Source organism: Hemiscyllium ocellatum, chromosome 24 (assembly GCF_020745735.1).
Source record: "Hemiscyllium ocellatum isolate sHemOce1 chromosome 24, sHemOce1.pat.X.cur, whole genome shotgun sequence".
In the NCBI taxonomy this organism is placed as follows: Eukaryota; Metazoa; Chordata; class Chondrichthyes; order Orectolobiformes; family Hemiscylliidae; genus Hemiscyllium; species Hemiscyllium ocellatum.
This window is the reverse complement of record NC_083424.1, coordinates 28326384-28346073: the sequence shown is the minus strand read 5'-3', so window position 1 is coordinate 28346073 and position 19690 is coordinate 28326384. Positions and strand designations below refer to the sequence as shown.

At 37.8% G+C, this 19690-nt stretch overlaps 1 protein-coding gene across 7 annotated transcripts in view; it reads left to right on the top strand.

The window, feature by feature from the left end:
* The window catches only part of LOC132827125 (lysine-specific demethylase 2B-like), a 219067-nt gene that overhangs the window by 175492 nt on the left and 23885 nt on the right, over positions 1–19690 (top strand). For 4 of the 7 annotated variants that reach the window (XM_060843629.1, XM_060843631.1, XM_060843633.1 and 1 more), the window contains 5 exons: positions 2250–2474; positions 9595–9738; positions 11601–11689; positions 16305–16575; positions 17943–17981. In XM_060843629.1, the coding sequence (XP_060699612.1) occupies positions 2250–2474; positions 9595–9738; positions 11601–11689; positions 16305–16575; positions 17943–17981 (768 nt within the window). The remainder of the gene's footprint in view (positions 1–2249; positions 2475–9594; positions 9739–11600; positions 11690–16304; positions 16576–17942; positions 17982–19690) is intronic. The other 3 variants (XM_060843630.1, XM_060843635.1, XM_060843632.1) reach the window with 2 other exon arrangements.

Genomic DNA, 19690 nt, shown 5'->3' with positions numbered 1-19690 from the left:
TGATTAAAAACTACAGCATGCTGAGAGGCCTAGATAGAGTGGATGTGTAAAAGATGTTCAACCAGTAGGAGAGGTCAGGACCAGATGGCGAAGCCTTAGTGTGAAGGGGTGACCCTTTAGGAGCTGAAGGTTGAGAGACATATTACCCATGATTGAATAGTGGAACAGACATAAGGGCCAAATGGCCTAATTCTGCTATTGTATCTTACGGTCTTAGAAACCAGTACATCCTTTTGAAGTAAAACTTGATAAATATCTGAAACAGTGAGATAAACCAATAAGCAAATAGGGTAGTACAATTTATTTTGGGTAGCTGAATGGTCTTATGTTGTAAATCTCTGCATCTTTATGTAAATTATTCTTTTAGATTTTTTAAAACCTTATTATTTGGTCACCTACTCATCTAGCTGCTTTGATTTAATGTTACTTGTCACGTATCAGCTCAAACCTGGAATGTTGTCTAGATCTTGCTGCATATAAAACCTGCACCACTTTAGTATCTGGGGAGTTGAGGCTGGTGCTAAGCTTCATAGAATCATCAGCAAAATCCCCTTTTCAAACTTTCTAATTGAAGGAAGTTCATTGGAGTAGCTGAAGATAGTTGGGCATTGTGAGCTAGCCTGAGGGAATTTCAGCAGTGATGCTCTGGCGCTGAGATGATTCACATCCAGCAGCCATAACCACCACCTTTTATACAAAGCATTATTCTAACCAGTAGAGGGTTTACCCATCGTTTCCGTAGACTTCCTTGAAGCCAAATATTACCTTGAGGGCAAGGGCACACACCCTTATTTCCCCTCTAGAGTTTAGCTCTTTTGTTCACGTTTGGAGCAAGGTGGTAATAAGGTCAGATCACTGGTGAAACTGAAATGGAGTGTCAGGGATCAGTTATTTCTGAGGAAGTGCATGCTAAATCGCACTATTAACACCCCCTTCCATCAATTAGCTAGGTTGGATTTGTCCTACTTTGTGTGGACAGGACACAACAATTTTCCACATTGCCAGGTAGATGCTGCTATTGCTGTACAGGAACAGCTTGGTTCTGGACATGTCTAATTCTTGAACACAAATCTGTTGGGACTGTTCATTGCTAGAATGTACAGTCACATTTATCCGTGAATAGACTCTCTCCCCATTCCCATGCAACCACTTCCCAAAATTCCCAAAGGATTTATACTTGGTCTCCAATGATTCTATTGTGTTGCCTGTCGGTAACACCACCTTTAGGAACAAGTGCAGCTTCCACATTGTATATGGCAGCACCAGATTCTTGTTGATGCTTTCACCCACATTGAATCAGCTCCATGCTCTCAAGTTGCTTTTTGGTGCAAAAGACTAGGCAGGAAATTGTATGCGATTAGAACTGACACAGGAAGTGTGTTATCATGTCAGGAAATGCGCACCAGTTATAGTATAGGTTTTATTAAGCTGACAGATGAGCATTTGAGAAGGAAAGCAATGATGACTAATGTCATTTATGTATGAGGCTGTGCCAGCGACCTTATCTGTCTGAGGGAATGTATTGATTCAGTTCATTTGCTAACTCTTATAATGTGTATCCACTTGAGGTGAGTTATTCGCAGTGACTGTGTTAATTATTTCTCCAAAATGTTAATAGTAGAAATTTGCAATGGCAGTTTTGTGATTAATTTCTGACTTTTGACTTCAAACAACTTCTAAGGAGAAAGCAAGAAGCAACTACAAGGAACAAGTTGCTTTTAATCCAATTCAGTTAATCCCATTGCCTTGTTACTTGATGTGGTTGTGTTGGAAATCTCTAATATTTGCTGCAGTGTTTATATAAATAAAGTCTGATGGAGTCTAAATTCCTTTAAAACATTCATATTTACAACTAATCTAACTTGTGTTATTGATAATATGTTTATCATATAATAAAACTACTGAGTATTATTGCAAGTCTTGAAAGAGATGTATAGTAACCAGGAGTGGCCTGTTGGTACATCTTTCACATAATGAAGCACTTCTGCAGTACTGACTACTTGGTGCTGGTATATAGATTTATCTAATTTTTGTGAATTAGCATACTGATTTATCTTTTTGCCCTTATGGTATATCCTTTTCCATGACTCTGCTATGAATACGGACGTCTGTACAGCCATTTAAAGAACGAAGGGAAATGCTCGTTGCCTTATACTAAATTTTGGTACTTGTTTAAAATCTGCGAAACAGAAATGTTTGAGCAAACTTGGGGTAATTTAGATTCTGCTTTTTTATTAAATGTTTTACAGCATCGAGCAGTAGGAAGGCCAAAAGGAAAGCTTGGAACTTCTGCAGCTGTGAAGCTTGCTGCGAACAGGGCTACAGCTGGAGCGCGCAGGAGGAGAACAAGGTGTCGAAAATGCGAGGCATGCCGAAGAACAGAATGTGGGGAGTGCCATTTCTGCAAGGACATGAAGAAGTTTGGAGGACCAGGGAGAATGAAGCAGTCCTGTATCATGAGGCAGTGCATTGCTGTAAGTTACGACATGGTGAAATGTTTCAATTTTAACACATTTGTGGGAAAAATTGGCATGTGTAAAAGGGTGATCAAATCTTTTTGGCTATTGCTTTCATACTAGCAAGTCTCTTACAGTTCTTGCCAGACCAAAAATGGATTACTGAGTCTTCATAAATTGTTGAAGTGAAAGATTTTAATCACAATAAAACATTGAATGAAGAGATTTTGGACCATTGTAATGCATCATCCACGTGGACTGCTAGCATTTCACTCCAGATCAGTTATAGAGTCATAGTCATACAGCACGGAAACAGACCCTTTGGTCCAACCAGTCCATTTCAAATATAATCCAAAACTAAACAAGTTCCACCTGCCTACTCCTGATCCATATCCCTCTGAACCTTCCCTATTCATGTACCTATCCAAATGCCATTTAAATGTGATTGTATCCATATTCACCGCTTCCTCAGGAAGTTCATTCCACAAGCAAACCACCCACTGTGTAAAGAATTTGCCCCTCGTGTCATTTCAAAATCTCTCCCCTTTCACCTTAAAAGTATGTCCCCAAGTCTTGAACTTCTCCATCTTTTTCCCCTTAACTCTATCTATGCCTTGCATTATTTTATAAACTTCTATCAGGTCATCTCTCAACTTCTTACACTCGAGTGAAAAAAAGTCCCAGCCTTTCTTTTATACCTCAGAGCTTCCATACCTGGCAACATCCTGCTAAATCTCTTCTGAACTCTCCAGCTTGATAATATCCTTCCTGTAACTGGGGGGGCAACCAGAACTGGACACAGTATTCCAGAAGAGGCCTTACCAATGTTGTGTACAACCTCAATATGACTTCCCAACTCCTTTACTCAAAGGACTGAGCAAGGAAGGCTAGCATGCCAAATGCCTTTTTAACCACCAGTGGTTGAACTGCAGAAATGTGGGTTTCAAAGTATCAACTGAGACACAGTAAAATTATAGGTCCATCCTCTTGACCAAAACTTAGGAGCAGCACACATAAATATTCTAATTCAGCTGGTTACAGATTGTTAACTATTCTTCAAGTTCAAAAGAAACCAAGCAGCAAAAGAATGTGTGCTCATTATTGTAAACGGTGAATGCTTCAAATGAATTTGCAGGTCTCCAGTCAACGTCAGAGTATCTTTTTTAACAAAAGGGAGAACCAACATTTGGTGGTCATTTTGAGCTGAGTTAATTTGTTTCTTTTAGAATAATGAAAGAATCTACATAACTGCTTTTAACATCAGGCAGAAAAAGCAGGCAACATTCCTGATTTTACTAAAAAACTGCATGTGTAAATATTGAACAGATTTAGCTGTAATGCTCCTCTGGTTCAGTAGCTGGCTGACTCTTCAAAATATGTTCATTTATAGTCACTTGACTTAGTGCTGGAAAATATCTGATGTTCTGGAACTTTATTAGAAGGTAATCCAGGTTGTGTAGAAGTGGGATGGCAATGTGGTTGAGAGTGAATTTGCACTGCAAGATTGAGGAGAGAAATGCATACCTGCAAGTGCCATAAATGCAAGGGGCATTCTTTGGGAGTACCTGCAGTAACCTGCCCTCTTTGCCTGTTCTTTTTCCTGTCTCGTCCCCAAAGCGTTCATACCCTCAGATATTTCTTCACATAGTGTACTTTGGAGAGCAGGGTCATCATATTACCTTATTCCATATTCAAAGAAACAAAAACACTGTAATTTCTTAATGAGTCACTGATTCCATGGTGGAATGGTAAAGGTACATCCGGAATGCTGTAATGGCCAGAGTTCCAGGATTTTGACCCAATGACAATGAAGGAATGGTAGCAAAGTTCCAATTCAGGATGATAGTATGACTTGGAAGAGAGCGTGAGGTGGTTTGTGATTTCTGTGTTTGTCCTTCTAAGTGGTAGAGGTCACAGCTTTGCTCAGTTTTATATGTTTTGGATTTAAAACTAGCGCATGATTCATATTTACAGTTAATTTAGTCAGTGTTATATGCAAATTGCTATTAGTGTCAAGAGTTAAGAAAAGACTGCTGATGACAAACACAGCAATGAATAGGTGGATTGGATGTTTCTCTGCTGCTACTTAGTTTTTCACTCATCAGTGAGTTAGCTGCTTGGAAGGCATTAAAGCTGGGGATTAATAAGCACAATCGTCAGCAGTTAACTTCTTGTTGATAAAGTCACATTGGACGAGGCATTTTTCAAGTAAAGTGACCTAGCTTTGATCTTGATTTTAATTTCATCCAATCTCAATGGCATTATGAGCTCAATAATAGGTCACCTAGATTTAACATCAAAAGGCTTTTTTTTGAAATCTATGATATTGCTTTATAGTTTTAGGCTTCAGGTACTTCAATCAAGTTGCACTTTTCCCACCTGTTGATCAACCTGTTATTCATTTCTTAGGGAGTACTTAGCTACAGTAAACCTTTTTCATGCATAGTTCACGCAAGTGCGGTTCCAACATAAGTCACTCAAAAATCACCATGAGAAAGTCCAAGTTAATTTCACCTTTTCCCCCTGCTGTCCTATAGGAAATGCTACAGTTAAGTTAGTGTTCATGTTACATCTTTAACATATGTCCCTATATTTTGTTAAATATAATTTACTTCCCCTTTCTCTACTTTAATTTTTCCCTTCATACTTACATTCCATTATAATGCTATTCCAGATGTCATGTCTCTTGAGGTTGTTCACTAGAAAGCGAGCCCCGTTGTTCTTGCTGCCTTCATAAAAATGCAAGATGTTATCAAAGTATGCAAATTTCCTCAATGTACTTGCATTATATCCAGGTTAACCAAAAGCAGAGACCAGGGCTTCATTACAAGAATGATTATTTATTATGGATAAATAGATTATAGCTACAGATGAACAACTATGGACTGTTGACACATAAAACACTACCACTTAAAACTCTGACCTCACTATACACTTCCCCTGCGCACACTTAGACACATTGATATTGTGGGTGGAGGGAAAACCTGGGAAACTGTTCAATGGTTCCTGACCCCAGGATTTGCTGACATGATCTTTTTGGCTTACCAGTTCTAAATGTTCCTTGAACTTTCTTCTCCAGAGATTTTCAGTTACTCACAGGAGCCAAATAATAACTAGAATCATAGAATCCCTTCAGCATGAAAGCAGGCCATTCAGCCCATCGAATCCTAACTAACCCTCCATAGACTGGTTCGTAACTTGTAAGATTTCTGACTTTTTGGTCAAATGCAACATCTTGTGGCATTTGATGATGCAACTTGCCCTGTTTAGATGCCATTTTCAGTTCTCGCTTCCTGCATTGCAAAAACTAGACAGTGCAAGTTCCTGGCAGGTAAAACAGAGTGGATACCTGGTGGCTACAGCTTATCAAGTGCCCATCTTGGCCAGCATTCTGCTGTCCTACTTCTTTCTGCATGTTCCATGGTCACCATCTTCATGGACCTTTAAAACCACATCGATAAACTACCATTGTCACCATGGACGAACCCAGCCACCACTTCACACTATCAAGCTCTGTACTCAGGAGCTGACCTACTACTACCAGTTTGTCTTGAAAGCAGTAGTAGTTGGCAGCTTGTGATGGTGCAGTGCACTGAAGAGTAAATGGTTCATTCATACAGGGGGTTGAATATGCTTCTCTAACACACCATGTTACGACAATATCTGAGCTGTCAAATTGCAAATTTGCCGGCTGTTAACATGGGAGACCCACTGCATTGCTCAATCATTTTATCATTTGTGAAAGTCAAAACTGAAGAGTCCTCAGTGAGGTTAAGCGGGGTTTACAGTCAGTTGGGGTGATACCACCACAGTTGGTCATCACAGAAGAAATTGGTCACAATAGTGGCAAGCTTGTCTGCCTCCCTGAACATGGGTTCATTCGCAGTTTGGTTGCATAATTATCAAAGTGAAAACTCACGTGAGGAAATTCACCCTGGACCATAGCAGACCAGATGCTGTGAAACTCACTCAACACCACACCGCAAATAGATAAATCTATCCCTGTTTACAAGGATATCTTAGGCTTTTTCCTTCTTAAAGACAATGTAATGTAAGGTAATGTGAAATGCATGGGGAAAGTGAGGACTGCAGATGCTGGAGATCAGAGTCAAAGGTGAGGTACTGGAAAAGCAGAGCAGATCAGGAAGCATCCAAGGAGCAGGAGCGTCAATGTTTCAGGCATAAATCCTTCATCAGGAATGTGAATTACACAGACATTGTATCAAGGGTAAAACATTGAGACCATAATGCTCTGTTATCTTTGAAATTCAAAACACAACTCTTTACAACAGCATTTTCAACACTTGCCTAAGAATTTGAAACTATATTCATCTTACACCTTCTTCCCAATAAAAATATAAAACCATCTCTTGACAGTCAAGGCACTGAAATCAGATTATTGGCAAAATTCAGAGCACGTCACATGAGCTCCCTTAATTTATCATAAATTTAAGATACCTTTTCAAAGCAGTCCTACACCTCCAAGGTTTGTAAGATTGTATATTTTGAAAGATTGAAAGTCGGTGGAAATTGGGGGAAATTTTCTGCTAGCTGGAATCGTATCTTGCACAAAGGAAGATGGCTGTGGTTATTGCAGTTCAGTCAGTTCAGCCTCATCTTGGCAGGAGTTCCTTTGGCCAGTGTCCTAGGCCTAACCATCTTCATCAATGACCTTAACTCCCTCATAAGGTCAAAGTCGTGATGTCGCTGATGGTTACGCAATGTGCAGCACTCCTCAGAAACTGAATCAAATCTGTACGAAATGTATTTATTTGTAATGCTGATTCATGATTGTAGAATTCCCCTTCTATCAGCAGTAAAGGTTGCCTTTTACCAATGGCCTGCAGAAGTTCAAGAAGGCAGCTCACCAGCGCCTTGTTAAGGGCAATTAGGGATGGACAATAAATGCTGGCCCAACCAGTGAAGCAAATGTATTCTTAAAAAAAACTAATCAAATGTTTGAAATACATCTTTGGTCTGTTTTGGACATTCGCTGTAGCAGATCCATTGACAGATTTGCTGAATTGTAATGATTTGTGTAATCCAGATTAGTGAGAACTATTTGCTGGGTATTGGGGAGAAAAAAGGAGAATATGGCTAAGCATATAGCTCGTACAACGAGTCAGCTCAAGTACCATGGAGCAAATGACTACCTGTGTGCTGTATGTTTCTTTGTTGAAACTATAATGTGTGATTTGATCTTTCTTCGATGCATCGATGGTCTCTGACTATGCATTTTGAACTAAATTGAATGGAAGTAAATGTACACAAAGCAACTACTCCCCAATAATAATGTCTTGACCCTCTGAGCTCTAGTAAGTAGGCTCAATGCAGGCTGAGAACTTGTACGAATCTGCAATTAAATGAGCTTCCGGAAATTTCATGAGGCTGGCCATGTGCAGTCTTGGCAACTGCAAAGGTAGCTGTTCTCTGATTCCACCCTTGAACTAAAGCCTATATTTTTATGTGCTTATTCTAATTTGTATTTTTTATGCTATCAATGTATTTACACTGCATGGAAACAACAGCCAGAAAATCTGTCCATCCTGTTAACTTCTAATTGTTTAACTGTTAATCTACAGTGTTTGTTAAATAGGATAAGTAGAATTGATGTTTCTTCCTGACTTACTATACTGTCATGTTCCCTTGAAGAAAATATTAAATCAGATTCACAATTACCTTAAACATTGCTGGCACCATTTAATTCAATAACTAAACAAAAATACAAAGTTGGGGTTAGTTCTGTTATTTGATGTTTGAAGCAGTTTCAATTGTCTGACTAAAAAGTATTTGCTTTAACCGGTCTTGGGTATGCTGTACACTGAGAAACTTGCAGAATAATCCTGCCAAAACTTTATTGCTTGTTATAATAGAGAGTGATTGAAGCAAGTAATGTAGCTGCATTTAAGATCCAATTAAATAAACATGAGAGGATGGGAATAGAGGGTTGGGATGATAGATGAAGAAAGAACTGAGGGAGACTCAAATGGAAAATAAATCCCACTGAAGATTGACTGAGATACATGGCCTTTTTCTAAATATTCTGCACAATCCTGTTTCTGTGCTATACATCCTATGTAATCCAGTGTCAGAGCATTGAGTTAACATTGTCTTAAGAAAATTAATGTTGCTTGTATTGAAACCAAAGTGATAGCTAAGGTAAGATATTGCATCACCAAACGCTCATGGATTTCCATATTACCTGGTGCTAAAGGAATATTATGGAGTACAGGCGATTTTGTATTGCTCTTGCTTTACTGTTGTTTCAGAGAGCAACCTCCTGCTCTCTTTATTTTAGAATTCACATGTTTATAAAATATCTTCATTGATAAAATACCTTGATTGCAGAAAAAGTGAAATGACAAGTAAATGCAGTAAGGGTAGAACTAACAGAAGTGAGCTGTGTTAGTGAAACAGGTTTTGAATTGGCTTTTGTAGACAGATAGTTGACGAGGTGGAGGACTGAAGACTGCAATTGATAAACAAATGAAAGTAATGGTTAATGCAGAGCTAGAAATGTAGAAGGTATATGATAACAAAGATCTGAATGAAGTTGTAGGTGTAAGATGGCATAGAGTTGTTGACATGTTTGAATTCAAATCTCTTCTTTACAATGTGTTGGCAAGCAGGGAGCAATGGAAGTTGGCAAATACAGGCTTGATGGAATAGTGGGATAGCATTGACAGCTCTATAAGCTGCGACACTGGATTGGCATTTTATGGACTACTCAACTTAATCCTATTTGGAACTGAGTGCACGAAGAGGAATGAGAACTTTGAGTGGTGTAAATGAGGTTTTGTTGGAATATCTATGTTTATTATTCAAGAGCAAATACATTATATACTGAGACATGTAGTGCTTTGTAAATTGAAAAAAAAAGCAATACACTGGAAGAAATGAAATTAGGTGAGGGAGATTTTTTTCTCAGAACGACTTTGTAATGGCCACAGATTCGAAATTTAAGGCAATATGCAAAAGTGATTCAAACCACAGTCGTGTGTGCGGACATATAACTGATATAGTTAAATACAGTTCTACAAAGATAATGCTAATATGGACAAGGAATAACTGCTGTGGGTTATGATGGCATGTTGAAGTATCATAGATGGCAGTTTTATGGTGTCTGTTTTCTCCATAGCCGGTCCTGCCACATACAGCAGTCTGTCTCATTTGTGGAGAAGCAGGAAAGGAGGACACTGTGGAAGAAGAGGAGGAAAAGTTCAATTTTATGCTGATGGAATGCTCAATTTGTAATGAAATTGTGCATCCTGGCTGTTTAAAGGTAAAGGTAATTCTTTCCCTTCATTTTTTTAAAAGTACTGACCATTGCTGGAATTTTTTAAAATATTTAAGCTGATTTCCAGCAGGTCATCAAATAGTTCTAAAGGAAAATTGGAGGAAAGTGTCATAAAAGATTGCGTATTGTCATCAGTGTGAAATAGAAGTCCATAGATGTATAAATATAAATAAATCTCCTTAGTGTATTAGTCACTAAAGTGGGTGTTTTGTTAGTAGTTATCTTGTGATAAAATCTTATAACAGCTACTTACCTTGATATAGCACATTTAATGTTTTTTTTAAAACCTTCCCTTTATCAGTGTATTTTGTGTGACATCCAGGGAAACTGTGAAGCAGTGTGAGAACTGCAAGATTAAACCTAAAACACTGTTCTATCATGATTTATACTTACAGGTGTTTCTGCTATAACACAATTGACAAATTTAGGACACTTTTTCTAAAGCGTAAACTTTAAAAACATGAGTTGGCTATAATTCGATTATATCGCCAGCGGTTTAAGCGCTGTTTCTAAAGCCCCATTTTTCTACAATACGGGGTTGCACACAAACAAGAATTGCATTATAGAAGAACTACCTGTATTTGTAATTACTTAAGCATTCATATTATGCACTTATTTAAAGTTATAACTTTATTGTTTAGTAAAAGCGACAAAATATTTTTCACCTTTCAGTAAAACTTATCAGTTTATCAGTTATCAGTTTATGTCCACAATTCAGTAGTGCAGCTGAGTGGTAGCAGATTAACCAGTCACCATTAAGCCACTTAACATGAAAATAGAGGCAATTAATTAAAATTTGCTTGACGTCTCAGTTCTGGTCACCATTGTATTTCTGAGCACACCTTTAAAGTACATTGTTCAGCTTTAAATGTTTCACATTTCCCAGTGAACTTGATTGTTACTCAGTCAAAATCCTGGAACTTTCTGCGTGACAGCAACATTTGGCTGTGTGTGTAAGTTTCTAGATTCGATAAGAGTGATCTGAACTTTATGATACTGACTCTGTCTCACCCCGATGAAGGGCTTATGCCCAGCGTCAACTCTTCTGCTCCTCAGATGCTACCTGACCTGCTGCGCTTTGCCAGTGCTACACCTTTCGACTCTGACTCTCCAGCATCTGCAGTCCTTACCCTCTCTCCGTCCCCCCCACCTGCTGATGTAATTAATTCAAAGCTGATCATTAAAACGCTGTGAAGTAAGAGCTCTCCTGCAAGATTTGTGTTCACCATGTGAGATGGAAACACTTGTCTTCTATGCATCAAACAGTAAACGTTTCAGAAATATTGCGACCGTGAAATTAGTGCGCTCTACCATATTTGTTTTATCTGAATAAGTGCAGTGCCATAGCTTAAACCTGACTTCCAACACAATATTTTTGATTATAAAGAGCTGAATTGAGCACATGCTCTTACTGCTGAAAATTTGCCTTGATTTAAACTTAGAGGAAATCTACACGTTTGTACTCTTTACCCTGCCTTGTTTGAAATAAGGGACACATTTCATATGTGCCAATAGTGCAAAACAATATTGCTGATGACAGCGTTCATGATTTGAAACATGTGCTGTAATCAGAAATATTTTATTTACAGTGCTCTTGTTTATAAAGATTTTGCTAATTGTTTTCCATCCTGTTTTGTTTCTTCCCATTCCAAAACCTTGAAACGTTCTGGAAAAAAGCAATTTGATGAACACGGTCTTTGTATGATATCAATGTACTAAACTCCTTATCAATTGTTAATTATATTTTTAGTAAGAAATATTATTTTGTTCATCTGTGCTGCTGAAGAATTAGCAATTATCACAATTGACTTTTATTAATGATGTGAACTTCCTACACTTGTTTCTAGGTACAGGATGGAGATGGAGTTGTCAACGAAGAGCTTCCAAACTGCTGGGAATGTCCAAAATGTAACCATGAGGGAAAGACAGGGAAAGTAAGTTTAATTAGAGGTTTCTGCCCGGCCTGTTATGACTGTAATTTAGTGGGTGGGTTATTGTAGCCAGATCCTCATTGACTTTCAGCAGCTGTCACTCGATAATGACGAGGATTTGGAACTAAGGCTGATTCCTTCCCACTGCCTTAAATGGAATCATGGAAGACTGATCAGTGGCTTAACAAGAAGTTTAACTCGACCAGACTAATTATTCAAACTGTAGCTTTGATTGTTTCTTGATGAGCTGCAATAGCATGTGGTTATGTTTACAAAAGAGCATTTGGGGGAAGCACCCTTCACATTGGGAAATATATTTTGAACGGTTTCATTTTTTTTTACAAATTAACAGTTCTTTATATCGTAGCAGATAACTCTGACAGAAATTTCAGTCGACATTAGCATGAAACAACTGATCGCCATCAAGTTTTATAGCTTTTTCTGAGGGAATTCTACATGATATGATTCAACCAAGTTTTCAAATTTTATTTAAATGCTTTAGCAAATAATTTTCATTTATGTACGCTCATAGATTGTTAATATTTAAGTTTGACACTTATTTTTCTATGCAATATTTGGTACATGATGGTGACTGCTGGTGTCATAATGCATTATGGAATGTGGCGCATGACCGTGTTCCCTTGGGTTCAGGAGTCGGTTGCCCAGCTTGGTCTGGCCACAGGGTTGAATGCCTCACAAACAAAGGTGATGAATAAATCTGTTTACAGGACAGCTTGTGTGCATGAAATTCACTGCTGTTTGTTTTGGAGTGAGCTAAAGATCTGGACTCTGATTCTGTTTCAGCTAAATTGTGTGCGTTCTTTGGCACCTTATTATTCTTAATCATGTGTGTCTAACTCATGCATTCTGTGAATACTTGCTGTGTCAGTCACTAGTTGACAGTAACTAGCATAGCAAACAGAATGGAATTTGTACATATACTGAAGCTAAAGCAATGCATTATTTTGGCCACAGAATACACAATGAAATAAATCCAACAGGTTGATTGCCTGAGGATCGTGTGAATGCGTAGACATCCTTTCTTTCTGGGATAGTTTGTGCCAAATGACATTTTTTTAAAAGTATTTTTAATAAGGGTAGATTTGCAACAGGAATATACTTTTATTAATTGGCTGTGTTTTTCAGGAGATTACTGAGTTACTTAGTTTTTGAGTTATCAGTAGAGAACAGTGAAGAACCAATTAATAATCCCTTGAATAGCGTATAATTAGTTCGATCAATCATCTGTTTTTATTGCACAATATCAGGGATTTTGGGGATTGCATGTCATGTGCTATCAATTTTTCGGTGAAAATGAACAAACAGTTGTTCTAGTTACAAATTGCAAAAGGGATTGCAATTTTTCTTAAGTAGGGCTATCATTTTGCAATAACCAAATAAATCAAGTCCCATTCTTATTGTGTGGGCTTTCATTGGTGCTTTTGGATTGCATTCTGCATTTCTGCCTGCTTTTTCAAAACTTACCGTCAATGTCCTTGACTTTAGTTTTAGAAGGGCAGTTTGAAATTCTTCCTTGCATAGTGATAATGTCATTGTGGGGTCATAAATAGGGGATTGTTCACATTGGAAACTGACTAACTGGAAGAAATAGGATAATTATAATTAGTTTTAATAAGCTGAAAACTGAAGCTGAATTCATTAATGTAATTTCTCCACAAATCATTGCTCTAATACCTAATTGTTCAGTCTTTTTGGAAAGCGGCAGATGTATTTACATTTTGGCAAATACAGTAGTTGTTACACAATGCAGCATGCATTTGGTACTCCCAAGTCCAGCCCAGAGACTGTAAGAGTGTGTTACCATTTATATGGAGCAAAAGAGCCCCAGTTATTGAATTTGTGTACTTTGTTGCAAGTAGAGGAGAAAAAACATTTGAAGAGGTTGTAGTCTGGACTTCAAAGACAATGTGCCCGTAATATGAAAGTGAATAATAAATCAGCACAGCCTGTTTAATTGTCTAATGATGTGATCTAAAAACATTGTTCCTTAATAACAATGTTTTGTATTGCATTTCCTTCAGCCCTGACCATCATAATTCTTAAGTAGGAGACTGACAATAGTTTTCTGATTTGGATCGCTATGATATGGAGTTGGGTTTCGTGGAACAAAAAAATCATTCATGGTGATACAGGTTGTTCTGCTATAATGTGTGTTGTATTAACACGTTTGACAAATTGGGGATGCTTCCTACAGCACAAGTCAGATTGGCAAAAATTGATTCTGCTTTTCAATTTTGATCCAGTCCATTTTCCACGCAATGTTGTAAAAGGCCTTAATCACTGTAATTAGAAATATATTTAAATGCATTTCAGCTGTTCTGTCATTTCTATCCATTATATCAATGTGTGCCATAGTATTGAGCAAATAGTCCACAATCTAGAGTGAATCAATGAGATATGGTGGACACTCCCAACAAAACTAGTCAGCGCTAAAAATAAAATAGAGAAGCTGTAGAAGGTTAAAACCAGAATAATTACAACTTGTTTGACGTGCTCACATTGGCATCATTTAATTATGCAGTTATCAGAACTAGAAAATTTGCATTTTGCAACGACAAAATCTATTATTACTGTAGTCCAAACAGAGTGAATGAACTGTCATTTGATCTAATCATGCATTTTTAGCTGATTCCTGGCTAGGATCTCAGAATGATTATTGCATATACAACTCTCTTTAGTTTTGTAAAATAGAAACTTACAATGAAATGCATTAATATGTGAATTATTCAATACTGATTTTTGTTTTGCACATAGCACAATAGATAATATTCCTACATTCATTGTGCCACTAAATGAAAGTACAAATTTGAATTATGAAAGGGCAAACCAGATGTCTGATTGTACAGTTATGTACATCATTCGACATGGGATGAGACCGTATGGTGTGTTGAGTCTATGCCAGCTGTCTGTAAAGTAACCCAGTCAGCCTTACCTTCCCAGTGTATCCCATTGCCATCCACATAAGAAAATCCCTCTATGCCCAAGGTCAATTTAATGAACCTTCGTTAGACTGCCACATCACTAGCAGTATATCATTCTCAATAAGTGGGCCAAAGCCCTTCACAGCATTTTAGCTATGGTGGAACTAGTATCTTTATAATTCTAGCAATACTTCACTTTTTATACTCCATTTTCTTTAAAATAGAGACCAACGTTCCATTTGTCTGCTGTTTACCCTCTGAGCTGAGATGTTTGCTTTTTGTGATTCATGCACTAGGACTCCCAAACTCTCTGCTGCAGTTTTCTATAGTGTTTCTTCATGTAATAATATTTGGCTCCTCCTATTTATCCTGCCAAAGTATGTAACCTCACATTTCACGTTATATTCCATCTGCCAAGTCTTTTGCCCAATTAACTTTTCTTTATCTCTCTGTAGATTGTCATCCTGGTCACTTGCCTTCCCATCTATTTTGTGTCATTTGCAAACTTGGCAATATTGTATTCGCTTTCTTCATTCAATACAATATATACTGTAGATAATTGCGGGCCCCAGCACTGATCCTTACAGCAGTCCACTAGTTGCAGGTTGCTATTCTGAGAATGACCCCATATCCCAACTCTCTATCTTCATTTAGCTAATTGTTTATCTATGCTAATATACTACCCCAGCACCATGAGTTGTTATTAAGGAACATTACGTGTGGTGCCTCATGGTGCATCTTTTGGATATCCAAAGACATTATGCCAAGTGGCTGCCCTTCATGGAGTCCAACTTGTTCATACCAAACAAGTTTCCCAAGCTATCTGCCCTCATTTAACACCCCAGTCCAGGAATGCTTCAATTGTAAAATGTTTCCTCTTTGATTTCACATCCTTTCATGGTCTCATCCTGTTTCAGTTCAGTAATCGTTAATAGCCTACAATCCTCCGAGATCTCTGTGCACATTTAATTGCAACCTCTTCCCATTATGAATTTATTCTGCCACTAGTGGCTCTGTCTTCAGCTTCCAAGGATCCAATTTCTGAAATTCCTGCTGCCAAACCCACCTCTGAGTCTTTACTCTTGTGCCTGTCACGAGGCCACAGGAAGTTAAACTGTCCCTGACCATACTCTAATGTTGTTACAACATATTCATTTTGTACTGATCTCCCCTTCTTCAGATCTCGTTACAACTTGTCAATCTTGTATTGATTCCTCCTTCCTCAAAACAAGTCTCAAAGTCTTGGGACTCTCCCACTCCATTTTTCTAGCTATACACTAACCTACCTTATCTAACTGCTCCTTTATTATCTACCATGTGACATTGGGTATAATCTAGTTGTCCTGCTGTTCTACCTTTTCTCAGGCTTCAGGACCTCCAATTTTTTCCTTCCTGTGTCCGTCCTTCCTTTCCAGCACAAGTTACAACTTCTGGTGTTTACCTTCTCCTTCAGATTTAGACTCACTTTTGAAATGTATACATTCTATGATGAATCTACACTTATATGCAGATACTCAAGATATATAACATAAAATGATTTTTAAAAACTATTATAACTCATATTAATTTCTACTTATATGAAGTGTGATGAGCAGAGCAAGGTATTAAGCATAAACATTACAATAATGCCCTAAGACATGAGATATAAAGTTGTATTTGTGTTTTTTCTTCTTCTGGTCTATAAGCAGAAAAGAGGGCCAGGGTTTAAGTATGCCTCCAACCTCCCGGGTTCACTATTGAAGGAGCAGAGGCAGAACAGAGAACACAAGGACTCTGCAGAGACAACAAAGAAAAAGGGAGACAGAGAGGAAAATTCCAAACGGAGGTCAGAGGAACATCCCAAGAAACGACCTGAAGAATCTGTTCCAAGAAGGAAATCTGAGGATGGGCTTGTGATGCGGAAGCGGAGAATTACTGATAGAAATTCTGAGCCTATTGCCAGAAAAAAGGTGCAACAAATAAAAGTTATACAACTGATTAGTGCAGATTCATTTAGAAAGGATTTTAAAAAAAGTAAATATGCCATTATTAAATAATCCTAATAGGCTTGAGCATAGATTTAATATTGTATCTGATTTTTAAAAAAATAGGGTTTACATTATAAGAAAAATTCAGAACTATTTCAAGTAATATAAAAATTTGAGAAGTTTTTCAGTGAATAGTGGAGTAATTTCTGGTTCATTATGATCAGTAGTGATGAATTTTAGCTTCCCCCATTCATTGCCCCTCCCCACCATCCCTGCTCATAACAAAGAAAACAGTTAATAATCACAATGCATATGCAGATACAGTCTGCATTACGCCCATGATTATTGGTCTAAAAAGGTAAATACATTCTTCCTTCTTCAGATTAAAAATATATCTCATATTATCTTGTGGCATAAACCGTGGGATTCATTCTTCCTTCAATGACTGATATCAAACCCTGTTTCTGACCCCAATTTATCCTTTTCTGTAAACCTCCACTGCAGGCTCCAGTACAGTGCTCCACTGTTCAAACTTTGGTACGGTTCACTTGTTATGTTGCATATTCTGCTTCAATTTAATGCATATTCCAGGGATACATTTGAGAAAAGTAAATGTGCTACGTGGGGGGAGCATCAAATCCGAGGCCTCGCCTTACTCACTACCCATGCTGTGCTCTTCTAAGAAGCCGATATTCTGATTTTATTTGCCATAACTTAGCAACAAAAAAAATGATAATTTTCTGAATTTTGCACTCTAAGTTGAAGATTAAATGTTGGAATTTACTGCTCTGTATGACCCATAATTAATTTATAGCTGTGCCAAGTAATTGGGGAAGATGAAATATGGAGCAATTGTTTAGTGATGAACAATCCAATAATATGTGTAACTTTCTAAATTCTTTTCTATTTTAAAGTCTAATTTCAACCCAACAATTGGAATATGTGTGCCATAATGGCGAAACATTCTTCCTGTCTTTTTTTAAAAATTGCCTAATCTGCAATGTATGTTTAGTGATTATACTGCAATCTTTAAGTTGCTGTTTTACAAAATATTCAATCAAATCTATAATTATCACTATTATAAAACCCGTTATTAAGAAGTCATTTGCAGAATATCCATGTCAAATATTAATGAGCAAGTCCCTACCATGTTGGCAGGGAAACTGAGTAACTGAAAGACATTCACTCTGATTTAAGCAAATGACTGAATTGCTGAGAGCTGAAATAAACAGATTTTGGAAAAAGAACTTAAACACATATTTCTTACCAAAAAGACTTTGCTGCTTTGGATAATAGATCAAAATGACCTCTGCTATGACACTGACTCTGTCTGCCTTCTTTTGTTGCAGTTTAAAATTGGAAAAGAAGAGAAACTATTGAGGAAGAAGGTATTTGATTTAAATTTTTAGAACATTTTCTCAAATTCCAAAGCCTTTTAAAATACGCTACTTTGCTCCTGTAACAACTCAGTGCTCATTTGGAGCTTGGCACAGAGCAGCTAATACTGATTGTGATGAGTGGGAACCCTGTGCCATTGATTGAATTCACTGTGAAACTCAACTCTCAAGGAGGTTTAATGCATTTCATATTTGCGTGATGTGCATGTGCTGGGTCTTCAGGTATTAATATAAAAGCAGTGTTCCTAGCAATCAATTTTTATTTATATTTTAAAACCGTTTCAAAAAATGTTTCATGTTGTATTTCTTTTTGGTAACTCGTGCTGCTCTCCATTGGAAAGGCTTACCAGTAAGCATCTGGGTATGGAGCTGCAAAACAGAACCTGGGAAATGGATTTTGGATATTGTAAAATTATTTTCAAATATTCAAATATTAGATTTTGCAATCATTTTCAGTAGCATGTGAGGCTAGGAAGAACAAAAACCTGCAGATGTGAATTGGATCTTGAGGTGCTGATAATCTTTGAAAACGTAATAATGTCAATCGTGTGGTTATCAGGCAATGGAAAGTTGCTACTGGGATAAATGGCAGGACATGTCACTGTGGCATGGTGCCCATGGACTGTTCTGGTTTCTGGAGGCAAGTTTTGCACTGTGAATAAATTGCTCAGTTTTGAGTGTTTCCAGTTTTCTTGGGGGAAAAACATTGACGGATAAATAAACTACTCTAAATGAGCCACTTCGGTTATGTGATAAGACTAATGAAACTAGGTTCATTTTACTTCGAGAAATTTCAAGGGAGATTTAATTCAAGAGTTCAAAATTCTGATGGGTTCTAAAAGCCTCGCTAGGAGAGACTGCTTCCACTGGATGAGCCAGATTACAGATCATTAATAAAAATAATTTTTATTCTATTCAGCAAAGTTACAGGGAGATGATGGGCCCAGTGTTATTATCACTAGACTATCAATCCAGAAGCTCATTTGATGTTCTGGGGACCCGGGTCCAAATTCTGCTACAGCAGATGGTGGAATTTGAATTCAGTTTTAAAAGAAATCTGGAATTAAGAATCTACTGAAGACTTATGAAATCATTGTTGATTATTGGGAAAATCCCTCTAGCTAACTCATGTCCTTCAGGGAAGAAAATCTACTATCCTCACCTGGCTTGGCCTACATGTGACTCCAGATCCACAGCAATATGATTAACTCTCAGTTGCCCTCTGAAATGGCCTAGCAAGTCACTCAGTTGTATTAATTGCTACAAAATCTCCATGAAGAAATGAAATCAGACAGACCACCTGGCTTGACCTAGGCACTGGGATAAACAACCCTGTTGGCCCTGCAAAGTCGTCCTTAACCAACATCTGGGGGTTGATGCCAAAATTGGGAGCATGTGTCATAACTCATGGAGCCATATCTTACAGACAGTGTCCTAGATGCTACCATTCCCATCTCTAGATTAGGCTTGTCTCAACAGCAGGACAGACCCAGCAAAGTTGGTGGCCCAGTGATATACAGTCTGGAGGGGGTTGCCCTGAGAATCCTCAACATTGACCCTTGACCTCATGAAATCTCATGCCTTTAGGTTAAACGTGGGCAAGGAAACTTCCTCCTGCTGATTACCACGTATTGTCCTCCCTCGGCTGCTGAACGTGTAATCCTCCATGTTGAATAGCACTTGAAGCGCTAAGGGTGCAA